The 17513-nt window shown below is 39.4% G+C and overlaps 3 protein-coding genes across 3 annotated transcripts; 2 read left to right on the plus strand and 1 right to left on the minus strand.

Annotated features, from left to right (window-relative positions):
• The first annotated feature begins 20 nt into the window (after positions 1 to 20).
• On the plus strand, positions 21 to 2030 carry LOC149114535 (uncharacterized). The gene has a single exon (XM_089287134.1). The coding sequence runs from the start codon at positions 250 to 252 to the stop codon at positions 718 to 720; it is 471 nt and encodes a 156-aa protein (XP_089143260.1). The 5' UTR covers positions 21 to 249; the 3' UTR covers positions 721 to 2030.
• Positions 2031 to 3903: 1873 nt separating this feature from the next.
• On the plus strand, positions 3904 to 8321 carry LOC110062236 (uncharacterized). Its single transcript, XM_020769115.2, has 2 exons — positions 3904 to 4100; positions 7499 to 8321. Exon 2 carries the CDS (start codon positions 7506 to 7508, stop codon positions 7956 to 7958), a length of 453 nt encoding a protein of 150 aa, XP_020624774.1. The 5' UTR covers positions 3904 to 4100; positions 7499 to 7505; the 3' UTR covers positions 7959 to 8321.
• Positions 8322 to 11063: 2742 nt separating this feature from the next.
• LOC149114536 (uncharacterized) lies at positions 11064 to 15653 on the minus strand. The gene is made up of 2 exons (XM_089287135.1): positions 12758 to 15653; positions 11064 to 12036 (listed from the first exon to the last, which is right to left on the minus strand). Exons 1-2 carry the CDS (start codon positions 15624 to 15626, stop codon positions 12002 to 12004), a joined length of 2904 nt encoding a protein of 967 aa, XP_089143261.1. The 5' UTR covers positions 15627 to 15653; the 3' UTR covers positions 11064 to 12001.
• Between the last annotated feature and the right edge of the window lie 1860 nt (positions 15654 to 17513).

The following is a 17513-nucleotide window of genomic DNA, read 5'->3' on the forward strand; positions in this document are numbered from 1 at the left end:
TTTTCGGTCAGCGCTTTTAATATATGTAGAATTCTCTGTCTATCTGGTTGCAATATTTGAGGCCTGAAAGGACGGCTGTTCTCCCCCGAGGATCAAAAGCCTTACCTTATCTTCCTATGAAAGATTTATGCCAGCATTTTTCAATCGGCTTGAATAATTCAACTTGAAAGAAGGACAGGCATTGATACTATTCAAGAAGCGTGTTTATTCATATCGTTATACATCCTCACGCAAAAATCGATTTGAGAAATGAAGTTTGCTTTGTTCCTGTACACTGGAAACGACAGTACGAAAGCCGAACAACTAAAAGACTATCTACAAGGCAAGCTTCGCTCGGTAGCAGATTTACGAAACATCACAGACATTTTAGCGGAGGAACAGAAGCTCAAAGATCAACTTCCCCGCAGTGACTGTGTTGTGTTGATCGGGTCACGCGAGGCATCATCCCTTATTCACAACAAACGCACAGAAATCGAAGATGGTTTTGAAACTTTCGACGGCAAACTCTTTCACAAAGAGTTCACAGAAAACAAGGATCTTCTGAAAAGGCTGATAATTGTCTTCTTCACAGAAAGAACCAAGAACGACTGGATCCCGACTGATTTTGATGAAAGGAGAATATTTCACCTGGAAGGCGGAAAAATACGTGGAGGAAATCCTGTCCTAGATCAGCTTCAAGACTGCATCAAGGGAATATTGATTGGAAAGACCCGTGCGTAGCTATAACAATTTGGAACATCAGACAGTTTATACATCTATATGGATTAAAGTTCTCTGGGTCCTCTGGGATAAAAGTTCGCATTTGCAGTTCAAGATGGAACTGGACATTCTGCAATACCATGAAAAGGTCACAATACAGTAACCCTCAGCTGTGGCGAACTCGCTCGCTTAAATTGTGAGAGTAAATTTTCTTTGCCACTAATCTTGTAGTCCATTGTATTGTACTGAATGGATGTTTGACGCGTGTGCTCTAGGAAATACATATTTTGCGCAGAGTAAAAAAGTTTGCACGCGACTTTACGTTTCTCGCAGCTCCGATGGCCAAACTTTCATAGCAGTAACTTAACCCACATTGCGCTTCAAATTAAGGTACAGTTCAAAGCTTTACCGGCAAAAATTATTCTTGAAAATTCTTCAACCTCAGGTTAATAGGCAGTTCCTCTTTTGCTCATCGAAGGCATTCTGAAGAGACAAATATAATGCAAATAATAATAATAAAATAATTAAATTTAAAAGATCCTCAGTGAGTATAGATACACTTGATAGGTAATCTGTCAAACGCGCTCGTGGATGGCCTCTCCTGACGGCATACGAATTCTCATCTTTTCTTGAAGGTTGTCAGTCTCCTTCAGTGTGATCTTTTTCTGGTTGCTTTTTGGCGGTTTTCATTCTCAACTTCTAGGTTTTACTTCGATGAAAATAATAGAACCGCTGTAAATACCACGAAAACATATTTTAAAGGAACTAGCCGTGGCCAGGAGCTCAGCCTCCGGTCTCAAGTTCTCTACTCTGGCACTATTAGTAATGGTAATAGTCGTAATAGGACTGAGTGGAGACCAAATCGGTCTGTAATCATACGAGCACTCTGACAAAATCAGACTACCGCGCAGCGGGAGTCCGATTTGTTTATCACAAGTATGATTACAGACTGAATTGGACGACACGAAGTCTCATTACCAATTATTCATAAAAATTACGTTTTCCGACAAAAGGAGAATAGCCAAGTTATGAAAGAAAGGGAAAATTTGCATCAAAAGACTGAAACAGGAGGCGTAAATTGTTGGTGATTGAAACCAAGGTTGTGATTGGTTGATTTAAACTACAACTTTGAATTTGATCAGCTTATTTTACTGTCCGATAACAAACTGTCCAATAACAACTTGGTAAGTGAATAAGAGGAAAATAAGAGTTTTTTAAACCAATCATAATCAAGGAAATTGTAATTTTTATGATTATATACGAAATTGTTCTTGGAATTCTTAAGTTGACCACTGCTTAAAAATAGTAATTATAAATCGCGCCAAATGATATTTTGCTGGTCTCTTCTTTTGCCCTCTTTTTCGTTTGAAGACAAAAAACCTACGGTTCCAAACTTAAGAATTTGATTAAATTAGAACTTAAAAAAATTCTTATTTTGATGAATTTTGCTTGTTGTGTGACCTTGACTTATTGGTAACCGCTGGTTATTAATGAAGGCGCGTATTCTCACGCGGTGAGCAGGAGTTTGTACCTTGTTGAGCCTCGAGAGTGCACTTATTTATTTTTTCATTGACCAATGTATCTCCATCGGTAAACAAAGCCTATAATTCTGGAAACAAATGAAACAAAGGATTCAATTATAAGTATAATGATGATGTTAGGAATCCCGGCCAACTTGGTAGGAGGGTAAAAAGTAGACAAAACTTGAGAGGTCTGAAAATGGTTATAAAATGACGCATTTTATTTTGAAAATAAATCAGGATTTGTCGAATTGGGGATCGCAACCCGCGAAAAATTTCAGTATGTACTCTACGAGATACTTTAAGAGCCTAAAAACAGGTCAGAGATGAACACAGTAAACCATCAGAAAGAAATCACGCAACCTGGCGTCCTATATACTTTCCGAATTACTAGCCTTTATTAGTATCGCGTGACTTCCCCGGTTGGCCGGGTGTTTAATGTAAATACATGTATAAAAGTGATATGTACTATGCGCTTTTTTGCTATATCATATGAGCATATTGTTTTTCCGGCCCAGGCTGAATATTCTTATTTTTCTGCCGATTTTAGGCTGGAAATATCCTTGTGAACATTTTTAGATTATAGCGTGTGATTGACTTTGATAGCGTTGAAGTAATTTTGGAGCCAGACTGCAGGCAATAAACTGTCTGATATGACACACATATCTTCCTCGGAGGAATATTTTCAGCATCGAACATACGGCTAGTACTGTTTTAGTTGGCTAGTTTGCCGTTTAGGGAAGAAAGAATTTTTGTATGGTTTAGTTAAAAGCATACAATTGTATTATCTTCAAATTTTCAAAACAAAAAAATTATATTCTTTTCTAAATCTCAGCCTCGGGTTTATTCTTAAAATATTCTTAAAATTTTGTAAGTTTCAGCCTCGATTTTCTTAGAAAATGTATTCTTATCAAAAATGAGAGTATTATGACTTTCCCTGTTGGGTCAGGTGTTTAAATCCATGTACCACATATGAGCAAGAGAGCATAATTGTCACTCTCCATCTCTTAATTAGTGCGGATCTGGATTCAGGCGACCAAAATTTTTGTTTTCGATGAAAAGTGGATGAAAAGTAAATTGATTTTGACGTTAATTGGCTCTGTTTGATAGGAATGTGAGTTAGCGAGCTTTAGTTTGATTTCTGGCAAATATAAGCCAAAAATGGCATTCTTTATTTCTGGGGGGAGGGGGAGGTGTACTCCCAGAAAAGTTGGGTGGGGTGTGCTGCCCACTTCCCAGAAACCTTACCCTATTTATGACCAAAATCTGCGATTTTTGCTATCCTATTTATGACCTGACCAAAAATATCCGATACCCGGCTATTTATGACCGTTGCTGCTGACACAGTTGTCAGAGACATAGGTTATGACGGGCTTTCGTTGACGGTCTTATTGATAATGATGAAAAAGTAGCTTTCTCTAAGAAACACACCCAATTCAAGACTAAACTGCTAAAAACATACCCTATTACAGATGAAAATGGCCAAAATCGATACCCGATTTATGACCAAAACGGCTGAAAAACCATACCCTTTGGGGCCGCACATACCTATACAGCCCATATAAGGGAGCACCCCTCCCCCCCGGGGTCTTTATGACACATTTGCTCGATCGTGCCTTGCATGTTGATGCGTTATTATTGAAGAACAAAGGAAAGAAAGAAATACTGACAGTAATCAACGGGGTTAAGTTACGTTCTTGACCCTCACAAGGGCTCTTGTTTCACATTCTTAGCCTACCGACTACTAAACTTGTTATTGTGCGACTAAGTGGATTTGGGACTTACATGGGATGAAGGTGTTTCTGCATCCGCCATCAACTAACAGACTGAAACACGCTCTAAAACAGCACGTGTCTGGAACAACGCAAAACAAGGTAGAAGGTAAGCAATTTGATTGAAATTCAAAGCGGCTCGGATATCGAAGAGTTCAATTGAAGACAGATCATGCTGCTTTTATAAAGGCAGGACTCACTGCGATGTTGATTAAAATGGTTTCTTTCTTTGCCATTTTTAAATATCTTTCTCAGCGAAACGTTGACAAACTGGACTAAAACTAGCCTTATTAAAATTTAAATAATTGAACTCATGAACGTAGGGAGAATGCTATGTAAACTTTATATTATAACGAGAACACACTGACAGTATCATGGGCTAAAACGACCAACACTTTCTGTTTCTTCTAGCGTCACCAGTAAAATATTTTCATTAGTTCAAATTAGAATGTGCTATTACCTAGTTGATATTTTGTCCTCCTGAAGTATTTTCCAGCGTCCTAGCTGTCTTAATCGATAGGCACTTGCCACAGACGGAAAGTAATGACGACAAATCGATTTTAGTTTCGTTTAGTTTCGATCAAACCGCGGGTCGCTAAAGGTTAACTGTTAATGGTTAACCGAAACATTCAGATGTCTCGCGGTGTTCTTGTGAAGCCCCATTAGAGGACTAACTGAATATCCCACATCCCGTTATTTATTTTTTTTTTTTTTTCGCCTGAACATCCCGTTAATTCCAATTGCAAAAAGTTACAATTTTCTTCTAGATATTCGGAATTAATTTTCTCTCCAAATATCCTGTATCCTGTTATTGTTTAACCAAAATTATCCCGCGTGGTCCGTATTCCGAAAAGCCCTAATAGGGCCTCTCTTGTGCCCTACATACCAACCTGCAGTATTTTAGGGAATTAACCGGAACTTGTCAAAACCTGCGCAAAAACAGGCTAAAATATCGGTAAAGAAAACTGATTAGATGCATTTACCCTAGACTGTTCTCTTAGGGTCGGACGAGTGTTTATCTCCATAAACACGAACGCAGTCTCTTGATAAGTCCCAATGCCCTCTAGTCTGAAATGCCTTGCCTAATAATTCCCGTCTCATTTCGAGAGAAAAACAGATTGCCAGACTAGAAGCTAGGGAAAGGGGTCACACTTATGGGTATTCCCTTTTCCGTGAGCGCGAGTTGTTTTTGTAAATTTTTCAGTCGATAGATTTTTTTTTTAATTTTACTGCAGTCAGATAATGAGTTACTTGTGTCAGAATTTCAAAAATAACTGGGGTCACCGACTTCGTTTCAGAAATAAAGCGTAAGAAAAAAATACCCTGATTTTGATAAATTGGCGCACGTAATCCAGCATGGTCTACGGAGGTTTATAGTTAAAAATATCGAATGTGAGTCAACGGAGGCAGACGATCTTAGTCATATTTTGTAGAAGTGGGTCTGTTGCGTAAATAATTCCAAATGTTGCCAACGTTTTCACAAAACGTAACCCTTCAAGAGGCATTTGAAACCGCCGCACAGATAAACAAAGAGCTAAAAAGAACGGAATTCGATAGTGAATTTTGCAAAAAGTTCAAACTTAAACGTGAAAATGATCCATCACAAGAAAAGTAGGGGTCACCGAACGTCCAAGATCGTTAAATCGAGACAAAGTTATAGCAATGGCCATCTGCCCTATCATTGTTCATTTTATTACTCAGCGCTAGGCCCTTCCCGATTATGCTAGCATTTTTTGGCATTATTTGATTAAACAAGCATTTTTTTTCACACTTTTTCCGTAAAAAGAATTGTTAGCATTATTTAGCATTTTCAGGAGCCATAATGGCTCCTGGCATTTTTCATAACTTTGATCTAGATTTCAGCACTCAAAAGATTTAAAATGCTAAATTACATGGTTTCTGAGAAAGTTCAATGTCGATCTTCATGACGTAGTGGTAGCATTCAAGGCTGCCAGACTATTCTGCCCCGTGAGCATCCAGTGGCTTAGACCCACAAATGCATTAGTAGAGTCTTTGAGAGCATTTCCTTTCCTGGACAGTGACGCTATCATCGACGGTCTCAAAGCCGAGCTTTCTGCCTATTTGGCTGCTGCTGAAGATGTTGTTATCCCGACTGAAGAGAAGGAAGTCGAATGGTGGTGTGGGCACGAGGAGCAACTTCCTCGTTGGGCTTCTGCAGTGAAGCAAGTTCTCCTTGTCCAACCATCGTCTGCTACGGCAGAAAGAGTGTTTTCAATACTGAAGGCGTCCTTCAACGAGCAACAGAATACAGAATTGTGCTCTTGTTGACTACCTCCAGGCCAGCGTCATGTCACAGTACAACAAGCACTAAGGACTTCGAACATTAATTAACTGTTTATCATTGGACAAGTTTTGGCTGTATCAGAAGTTTTATAAACAAACAATTAAACACTTTTCACATTAATCAGTTGCTGGTACACACATGATGCCTGAGTTTCTACGTTTTGCTTGAAATAAAACAGAGCATTTTCTGGAACCAAAGTAACATTATTTTGAGAATCGAGCATAATTTGAGCATTTGTTTTGGCCCAAAACGGAATTTCTAGGAGCATAAAATGCTAGTTTTACTAGCATAATCGGGAAAGGCCTACTCAGCGCGCGCTCTCATGTATGACGTGGCGTGTGAATTTGCGTGCGCCGTAAGGACGCACAGAAACAATTAGCGCGAACGTCCTTAAAAGGGCACCAATACAACGGCTACTCATGGTAGCCTGGCCACCAGGAACAAACTTTGAAGTCAGCCGCGTTCCCACTGCCCTCTCCTTAGGGAAAAGGCCATGGGAACGAGGCTGGATTTTGTTTGATTTGCAGTCTTTCTTGTCCCCAGAACCATCTCTTCCTCCCGGCCTGCGGGCCTTGGCACGAGCTAAAGATGACTCCGGCTACACATGATTTGATAGGCTAGATTCTTGGACTAAGATTTTCACGAAATCAACGTTTTGAACATCGACTAGTTGATCTCCAATTACAGAATAACTAAAACTATTACATCACGTACGTTACAAGGCTTCAGGAAGAGTTTTCAACTTCCTCAAGGCTATCTATAGGTGATTCGATCACGTGGCATTGGATACCGATCGGTGTAAAACGCAGACTGCCGACCGGGGGTAGAATGCATCGCGTGCTGACCATAAACAGGATTATTCAGGCTAGTCGCAGTGAATGTCTGCGCTCCGTTTCAGTGCCATTTAGCCTAAATAACGTACCGGCTAGCGTGTTTACGGTTTGCTCTCAATGATGGCAATGGTAACAGGACCTAGTTAAAACGTCTACAGTCTGCAGCCTGCATTTTACTCCCTCATCTGTGTCATTCTGTGACTAATTCGATCATTTTTGTTTGCACTGGTAAATTTGTAAAGCCAACATAGTGCATTACGGTGTTTACGTAGACTCGTACATTAAGACTACTTAGCTAATCAAAGCTCGGGTTAAAACAACATGACATCGGTGATTTTCAATCTTGCTGTATTTCCGTTTTTCTTTAAGATTCGCAATGTCCAACGTGCTTTTCCTTTACACGCAAGAAGATCACGGTCGTAGCGAGGAACTAAAAGACTACCTGCAGGCGAGACTTGGTTCCTTAGCCAAGCTCACGACTGTTAGTTCCGCCCTGGCAGATGACTCCACCCTCGAAGACGAGCTCTTTATAAGCCGTTGTGTTATCCTCGTTTACACTCAAGATAGCGAGAAGTTTATTCAAGAGGGAACCTTTGATTTCGACGAAGAATACGTAGTGTTCGATGGCAGCATCATCAAAGCTTTCCTAGACGAGGATGAAGTTGTTAACCGGGTCATTGTTATTCATTATGGCTGGAGACCTGATCAATGGCTGTACGATCGCGTGCCCAAAAGAATCTTTCACGTGAGTGAGACACTGGAGTTCAAGGCTAACCCAAAAGTGGATCAAATTGTCGACACAATTAAGGGAATTATTAAGAAACGTTAACCTTATCCAGTAATGCCTCAATACTTTAATCTACGCCAACCGTATACTGCAACATTTTAACCAATTCTATTCTAAAGCAAATTTGCTAATGTGTTAGTCTCTTTTACAGCACTTTAGGCCGTCAGGTAACGCTTTTCTTGCCAGTAACACAAAGCTAATCGTTGCGTGACGAACCAGAGAAGGACTCTTTTAAAAATACGAACCAACTTCTCTCGAGAGCAATTGAATTGTTTTCAGGTTCCTACTACGAATATTAGACTGTAAAGGAAAGGCAGGAGATTGAGCTCTTATTAACTTCAGTGATGTACATGTTACGATAATGCAGCAAAATATTTCATAATAAAAAGCAACTGATCAGAGGCACGTTTGCCATTGTTGTTGTTGTTTATTCATTTTTTTTCTTTTTTGAGCCGTTTCATGACGTATACATAAGACCTTTTTTCGCTATAAATCGTGCTTAGTTCAAAGATTTCAAACCTACGAGTAACATCGGGTATCACCAGACACTATACATCAGTTTTGATTTTGTGAATTCTTTGACTTCTCTAGTCCTAGTTAAATATGTCGTGGTCTTTCCTTTTTGGTGTCGACAGGGCCACAGTACAAGTGCCAGTGCAGAGTTACATACAGCGCACAGTTTATCGTGTACACATCGCCACTTCCATGCACATCTCCCATATTACACCTTGTTTGCCCCCCCGAAATTTTGCATAAGCATTGTCTTCAGTTTCTCTTGGGACGACTGTAATACCCAGAAGAAATGGGAAACAAAGGTTATGCAGACAGATATAAAAATATAAACAGATATGAAATTAGTACCTCTTATGCCTAATGAAGATAAAAACATTAGTGGCTCTTTAGTTTTGGATTGAAGAATGTGATGAAAACATGAAAACGCTCTATATCAAAGATGTACCTAGGGTTATGGTGCTACTCTCTTATTTTTATTTTGGTGTACGGACGTACTTACGGACAGTCACGTGACAAGCAAAAATTTTGAGATCGATGGGTTACCAAATTTTCCAAGGTATGGGGCTCCGCTCGCAGGCCTTCGACGCGTGGGAGCTCCGCTATGACATTTCTGTTTGAGAAGGTATTTAGGGTAGTGTCCTAATGATGATAAAGTAATTTAAGAAGCCGCCTGATATGACGCACATAACGTTTAATAAATGTTACTAGCATCGAGCATACGGCAAGTGCTGTTTTTGTTGCTTTTTGGCTATTTTTGTCGTTCAGAGAAAGGAAGAATTTTGTACGGTTTAGTTAAAAACATATAATTCCTGGGATACTTGTATTGTGTTTATAAATTTTCGACACACAAGATTATTTTCTTTTCAAAATGTCAGCCTCGGGTTTATTCTTAAAAGAAATTCTTAAAATTTCGAAAATTCAGTCTCGATATTGTTACAAAATACATTCTTCAAAAACAAAAATTGCATCTCACGCACCACAGGCAACAAGGGCCGGCAAACCATCCGAGGGGTGTTTTTCCCATCAGCTTGTCTATTTATATTAAAATTCACATTGAAAACGTTCAGACGCTAAGGTCATTCGAAATTTTCAAGCCAAGAGCTGACGAAGCTAAAGGTGTATGAATTTCACTCGATAACTGTGATTGCATCTTATGCAACTTCGAAGTTCACTACAGATTTGGGCCAAAGTAATTGGCATGATTTCAGTACAAAACCATCGGCGGGGTGTCTCATGATAAAAACATCTACTCTTCAGTCAGAAAAAAAGGGTTGTATTGGTTATTGACCAGGCCTAGCCTGAGGTCAAGATGGAGGCGAATATTGGCCAAGTTCTTTTCTCTCTCACAACAGCAGTTGAGCTCAGAATAGGTGGGTTGTTGGTAAGACAATTTACAGTACAGTATAAAATAACTGAAAATAAACGTGTCGCTCGAAATCAAGCTAAACAAACAAGAAACTTCAATAACATGATACCAGAGGGTGCAAGTTACGCACTAAACGTATTCTTCTGAGCACACGTGGCTGTACATTGAGGTAAATTATACTCTTTTCATGTTCACATCTTCACATTCAATCTTTCGTTTTCTATTTGTTTCAGTTTTCACTGACAGTTCAAGTAGACAAAGACAATTATCGTAACCTGTGAAAATTCACCTATGACCACAAGAAGGGCTCGGTATGTTGTCACGCCGCAATCCTTCATAAATCTTTCATTTTCCAGACAAATCACATCGAAGAAGAAGATTGTTTAGTCACTGCTGACTTCAGCCATGTAACATTTTCATTTTATATCGGAAAAAGGACATCATTCACTTTCTACATAATACGATCATGAATTTGGTAATTTGACGTGGTCGTTGTATAAAGCTGGCATGCTTCTTTCTGTTTTTTTTACTGTGTCGCTACAGTGGGGAAAATTTCACGCATTTTTCTCGCCGTTTCCGTACTTCAACGGAAGCGTCCGAAATTAAATAGTAGCGTTTCTTCACCGTATCCAGGTAGAGAACAAAGGAATACGCAGTTTTTATTCCCTCCACCCTACCCCCCTTGTTCGCTCCTTGTCAGTCAGGCTCCGACGTTGCGACAGTTTTTATACAAGCTGAGAAGCAGTCTAAAAAAATGGACTCGAGCTGAGATTTACGTTGCTTACAGTTTTCATTTATTCCTCTAGACTTTAACATTAAAAAAAATAATAGGCCTGCCAACTTTTCCAAGGCAATAAATGCTTATAGAAACTAAAAAAGTTCTTGTTATTTAAGAAAAGTGCGATGTTCAAGATAAATGTCATAAATGTCATGCGAACAATTTCTTATGTAACTCTACTTAAAACTCTTATTACTTTATGTAAATTTAACCAACAGGTCAGCATTTTCAGTCGCACTATTCACAAAGCTAACTGTAAACCTTACTGGTAAACATGCACAGTGTTCAAGAAAAATTCAAATATGCTGCTTATGCTCTTTTCATTTCTAAAAGATGGGGGAGGGCGGAACTCCCGTATAAAAATGATCCGGTGGCTCGTCGGAAATTTTGAAAAGAATCCCTAAAAGGTACCAAGATCCTATTTTGTGGGGGTGCCGTAAAAATGTTTTTACCCTGAAGAGGAACCAATTCTAAAACAACACATTGACTAATACTTAAATAATTTTTAATGGCGTCAAAGACCATTGCTTCAAATACCTTCTACTCGTAAAGTTGATTATCAAATACGTACCGTGAAAGCTACCGCAATAACTCCCGCTGTGAAACTTATGTGGGTAGCTGAATACCCTAAGAGGTCCCGAAACCGCTCGTTTAATAACCCCTAAAAAACTCCCGCTGTGGACCTTTTGAGGCCGAACACCCTTAGAGGTTCCAAAACCGCTCTTTAAAACCCTAAAAGTTACGACAAGCATCCCTATCTTTTTTTTATATTGGAGCCCCCCCACCCCCCGGCCCCACCCCCAGATTTTAATTTCGACCCATACTTAATGCTCGATAAGATTTCAAATAGAAAAGCTCTTTTACCTTGTAAAAAGAAGGTCTGATATATGGAAAAACTAACAAAACCTAGATTTTGTGCATGAAACTTGTTCAGAAAGGTAACAACTGGAACGGCAAAGGAAATGCATGTTGTTACCCACACTATTTTAATTTTAAATTCTACTTCTTCAATTAAGTTAGTTTTACAATTGTTACTAAGTGTAGGAACTTTTCAAGTACAATAATTTTATAAACTTCAGTAAGTCTCGCTGGTAAAACACTAGGTTAATAAGTTAAGCCCACTCCTTATATTTCCTCACAGCAAAGACTAGAACAATTTCTGTCATAATCTAAAACACCGATACCAAAAGTTACCTTACGAACTATGGTTTAACTGATTCAAGCAGTTATTAGAGCTCAACGCTCAGCTGTACACTGCAGACTCCGATTACGTGTCAAAATTTTTTGTTAAAATACCTGGTCTGAACCTCAAGAGAAATGAGGAATCTTTTAGGCAGAAAAGGACCAAAAGTTAAACGTCTATTTAATTTATAGCACTACCACTAAAACTGTCAACTGAGGTCATGGCATGTTTTACTTCTCATTCGATCACTCGCTGCCGTCCTGATCATTCTTGCCAATACCTGACAGAGAAAATAAACAAACCAAAAAAATTATAACTATCTAAATACATTTTCTTAAAAAGCAGTTGCCTAATTACAAAATATAGATTCATTTTAACAGATAAGTCGGATTCATGGCTGTGGCTTGTTAAAATTTAAACTTCTGCTGGAACCGTGCGCACTTTCAGAGAAGTTTTGGACGCCTTCAGTTGAGCGTCATCGCAATGTTGCGCAAGCTTGTAAAGGAAGGTGGACCATACAAAACAGCCAGCGGTGATCCATTTGTCTTTCGCAACAACATTGGAAATTCATTGGAGAATAAACAGAGCATAATTTCATTGCCAAATCGAGCGCAGAAAATGCGAGAAGTCAAAATGCGCGAAGATCAAGATGCCAAAAATTCGCAATTTTTCAAATCGCCGCAGTTTTCATGTGGTCACCGACCCTCGAAATACGAGTGCGTTTTTTAATCCGTTTAAAGACTACGTTGAAGTTTCGTTAGGTAGCTTCACATTCTACACCCTCATGATCGACAGAGTACGTTATCAGTTGTAAAAGACATTAGCGGCACAAGATCAAACCACAACTGAACGATAAGGAAATAATCAGATATATAAAAACCTAACCCTCTTTTGAAAAAACAAAAAGCTTGATCGATAACATCTAAGGAAACTGTGAGTAAATATTAAGCCTAGGAACCCTTGGCAAAAATATGGAAGCACGTGTTTTCATTAAATCTTACCATTCGTTCCAAAATCAGACGTCACGTCTTCTCCAATCAGTATAAAAGGTACCCACTGGTTCACGTCGTAACCCTTACTTCTCATCCACTTCATGGTCTTGTGTAGAGATTCACCAGCGCTTCCCCCAGCAACAAGGTGATTGTAGAAATGAGTCATTAACTGCGCCGTTGCTTCGTCATCCAGGGCCCACAGTGCCACCAGCACTGAGCGTGCGCCAGATCCTAATAATGCTCGGGCAATTCCGACTGCGCCCTCGGCTTTTGTCTGTCCACGAGCACTGTGGCAACAGCTAAGGACTACCAGTTTAGCTCGCAGTTGAACTTTTGAAATGTCTGTCATTGTCAATAAGTAGAGTGCTTCTTGAGGAATCCCGTTAGGAATTCGAAAAGATGGTGCAAGAGCAATTGCTCCTCTTTCTGCATCACCGTGTGCGGCGATATGAATTAGGGCCACTGAATTCATCGCTTGAAGTACTGCCTCCTTAGTCGCTTGCTGTCCTAACAGAGGCTCGACACCCAGCTTTTTTGCTATCATCTTAGCTTCGTTTTCTGCATATGGCAGTCGCGAAATTTTCGTGAGTTTTCCTTTGAAATGCACTTCACCAACTTCAGGATTTCCCACTATCAACGCACCGGTCTGACAATGATAGTCTGCTGGACTTTCATTAATGAGCTTGAGAGTTGTTAAAGAAGGAACAACACGGATCCTGAAAGTCTCGGATAAATACTTTCCGCTTTCAGTTAAGGCAGCAAATGGAATTTGGTATAAAGCACGGTCAGGAACTATAATGATTTCGGGACCCTCAAGAAAGTTCACCACCGGAGCGATGATAAGTTTGTAACAGATAGGAAGGTTCATTTTGGGTCCTTGGTTAGCTTTACTTTCCACTCCAAGTCGCCAGCCTTCATGGCTATCTCCCTCGCTTGATTTGGATTCTGGTTGAAAGACCTGTAAAGATCCGTCTTTGCAAATCTCGTCAGGTAAAACGCCAAAACTTCTAAAATCAAAAAACTCTTCCACTTGTTGACTTAATCCTTCGCGAGCAATTAGATCATTTCCTTTTATGTGCTGAAAGTGTGGGGCTCCGCCTGCTTTAAGAATCCACAAATATATACTGTTAGAATGATATGAGACGTAGAGACAGGTGCGGTTACATTCTTTGGCCACGATGCTTTCAAGACCAGCCCATGTGCGAGGATCAGCCAAGATTTGATTCTTCAAAGAGTATTGAGAGTACCGAGCTAACATTAAATCTGCCAAAGCCCTGGCCCTTGAAAGCTCTGAGACATACAGAGCTTTAATAGGGCTCCCGGTTGCACAAAGCAACATACTGAGATCTCTGTAGGAATGAATATTGTGGTCAGAGAAGGAAATCTTAAGCTTATCGTTGTCGCGGAGAGAGCCGCGCATTTGCTCGCATTTGTCAATACCAGAGAGGAAATACGAGATAGCTTCCTGAATCTTTCCTTCTTTCATTCTAATGTGTGCTATTATTTGGAGCGATTGGGACTGCATCGCAATATGTCCAATCTTCTCACTTAATGAAAGCGCCTCTTTGATATATTGCTCCGCTCTTTCACATTCAGACTGTTTGTAAAAGAAATGTCCAAGCGACAAGTAACCGATTGCTTCTTCTGCCCTGTTTCCAATTTCTTTGCTTATTGCAAGACCTCGTTCATAATATTCTTTTGCCTTGATAGAGTTACCCACAGCCAGCTCTATATGTCCTTGGTTCCGGTAAAAGCTGGCCACCTCTTCTTTCAGTCCAATGTCTGTGGAGATGACCAGACCTTTCTTATTACATTCATTAGCCTTGCTAAACTTTCCAAGAGAGCGAAGTTCAGCGCCTGCAATTAGGTAACACAAAGCTTCTTTACGTCTGTCTCCAATTTTTCTGCTGATGAACAAGGATTTTTCATTGTAGCGTGAGCCCATCTCATATTCGCCAAGTTGGTCATACAGAGTTCCAAGGTTTCCGTATGAGGTAGCTTCTCCGCTTCTGTCCCCAATTTCTTTCGTGATCAAAAGGGATTTCTCGAGATGTTCTCTAGCCTTCTCATATTCTCCAACTGATCGATACACGACTCCAAGGTTTCCGTAACTAGAAGCTTCACCACTTCTGTCTCCAATTTCTTTTTGAATCGATAGTGATCTCTCGAAATGTTTTCTAGCCTTCTCATATTCTCCAACTGATCCATGCACTAATCCAAGGTTTAGGAAACAGGTCGCTTCTTGATTTCTGTCTCCAATTTCTTTAAGGATTCGCAGTGATTTCTTGAGATGTTCTCTAGCCTTTTCATATTCTCCAACTGATCCATGCACGGCTCCAAGGTTTAGGTAACAGTTCGCTTCTCCACTTCTGTCTCCAATTTCTTTACTAATTAGGAGCACTTTTTCAGTAAGTTGTTTTGCTTGTTTGTATTTACTTTGATGGTAATACGTCTCCCCAAGTGTTATGCTTAGCTTTAATTCCGCAAGTCTTTCACCACTTTTACGGTAAGTTAGGAGAAGTTTCTCTGCATATTTTATGGCCCTTGTATTATCACCTATGCGATTACAAGCTTTCCACATTAGTAAGTATATCCTCTTGTAGAATGATTCGCTTAATTTCTCGTCTTTTATGCCTGCTCTGTCTTTAAGAATGAACAAGCATTCCTTGCATAACTCGATGGCTTTTAGAAATCGACTAGTGTTGAGAAGGAAGACGGCGACAATGAGGCCGATTGAGATGACTTGTATAACGTCGTCTACGTTGTTCATGTCAAACACTTCTGTGAGAATATAACAGAATAAAAGTGGAAACAAGTTTGGAACCAAGTTTGTTTGTCCTGTTGTTATCTGCTGTTGACATAATTGTAATATGCACATGTATTACATACCTCTTAGTAACCGAGTTCGAGGGCCTTACTGTAACTTACGGACCGAGTCTTTTTCTCATCGATTTATGGGTTAAGGGCGAAACCCGCGGGCCATAAATCGAAGGTGAAAAGCGAGGATCGGTAACTTACAGTACGGACCGAGAAGACGAGGATAGTAAGATATTTGTTATATCTGCACTATGTGTCTGCCGGGTTCGGGAACGACTTCTATTCACGCGGAACGGCTTCAAATTTCTGACGCACCTCAAAATCAAAACGAGTCAATTTGAAATCGTTGTTAAGTGACTCTTAAGTCGTTAGCAGGTTTTAATAGACACTTTTGAAGTAAAAGAGAGTTTTAAACTTTTAATCGCGATAAAAGTTAAGAACAGTTGGCAATAAATCACGAAGCATTTTGGCAACAAAAACATCTTTAAATTTTAGCGGGCCGTACAGTAGAATATGCAAAATCTCCGGGTATTGACAAGATTATACATCCTTTGTTATATTTTGAGTTTCACAAAAAGTATTTAATAAATCGGGCATAAAATTGCTTGAGACAGCTATATCTTGTTATGTGTTCTCAATATTCAGAATTGATTTTTTTTTTAGCTTGATCATGACCAGAAACTGAATCCCTTTTGCTAATGAAGCAAACCATACTATGGCCTGCTGGGAAAGCGTAGCCCTACCGAAAGATTGTAACAAGGGGAGTAATTGATTTATTTACATGCAGGCTATCTCAGCGTTTGCTGTCGTGGCGTAATGTATCCGCTAAAGAAATCTAGAGAGAGATAAAAATGAAAATTTTTGAAGACGGAAGGGTTTTCACAAAACATAACTAATCTGCCCTTCGCTTTTCAAAATCTGCTCTAAAAGAAGCTCTCGTAAACTTAAGAAATATTTTCCTCTTTGTGAGTTAGCAAGGAAGTCTTGAGCTCGAGTGAATTCGTCGCAGCAATTTCAAGTTGACGACATATTCTACATTAAGTTTTGGTTTAAAAGCGTGATACTTTTAATGTTAAGTCCTGGAAACTGAAATTCATGCTGAAATCCAAATTATTCTACGTTCCACACTGCTCCGATAACAACACGAGTTTGTTATTTTAACTGGAGTATTCTTAATACACAATAACATTATAAATTTAATACTGTACGTGGAAAAAGGCCAAAATTTGATGAAGACGTTTCAAACACTATGTCTACTCTGACATGAGCATAGTTAAACGGTCAACAATCTGTTATCGAACTCCCACTGCCTTAAAAAAGAAAAATTGTTAGCGTAAGGTGAAACAGGACTGTCATATTTTTGCTGTCAGATGTTGTTAGCAGGAAAACATAATCAGCGACTTCAATAAATCTTTTGCTACTATTAAGGTCGTTTTGTTTGAAAAACAACCAACAACATTTTTAACTAGAAATAACATAGTAAACTTACCAGTTCCCTTTCGCTCAGGGGAAAGAATACAAAAGCGACTACAGTCTCTTTTACGAGAGGATGGCTCTGTTTTTCTACAAGGTAACATAAAAAAAAGCTATCACAAGTTTCTTCAAGACGCGTATTTCTGTAATAAGTCCCTCTTTTGCCTTTAAATTAAACTCCGCTGATAAAGAAATACAATTTCGTAATTTAATAGGGAATTTACAGGTACAAAATTGAGACTGACAACCCCTTAAGAAATGAAAGTTTCAGACCAAGATAGACAAACATGTCTTAAAATTCACAAAGAAACAAAAACAAGCAATACTTGAATTTACCGACCAAGATAAGCTCAAGGAAACTGAAAGCCTCAGATCACGCTAAACTGAATGTCTTGATCACAGACATAAATAGACGCACAGTTTACTATTCACAGACAAAAATAACACGGCCGGAAATCTCGAAAGTCGCAGACCA

This window comes from Orbicella faveolata, unplaced genomic scaffold (assembly GCF_042242905.1).
Source record: "Orbicella faveolata isolate gen_17 unplaced genomic scaffold, um_ofav_v1 contig_14, whole genome shotgun sequence".
Taxonomy (NCBI): domain Eukaryota; kingdom Metazoa; phylum Cnidaria; class Anthozoa; order Scleractinia; family Merulinidae; genus Orbicella; species Orbicella faveolata.

Coding starts and splice junctions, on each gene's coding strand:
- LOC149114536 (XM_089287135.1), bottom strand. CDS start 15,626: ATGTGCATATTACAATTATGTCAACAGCAGATAACAACAGGACAAACA. Junction 12,037..12,757: donor GTCTGATTTTGGAACGAATG/GTAAGATTTAAT, acceptor TTTCTCTGTCAG/GTATTGGCAAGAATGATCAG.
- LOC149114535 (XM_089287134.1), top strand. CDS start 250: ATGAAGTTTGCTTTGTTCCTGTACACTGGAAACGACAGTACGAAAGCC.
- LOC110062236 (XM_020769115.2), top strand. CDS start 7,506: ATGTCCAACGTGCTTTTCCTTTACACGCAAGAAGATCACGGTCGTAGC.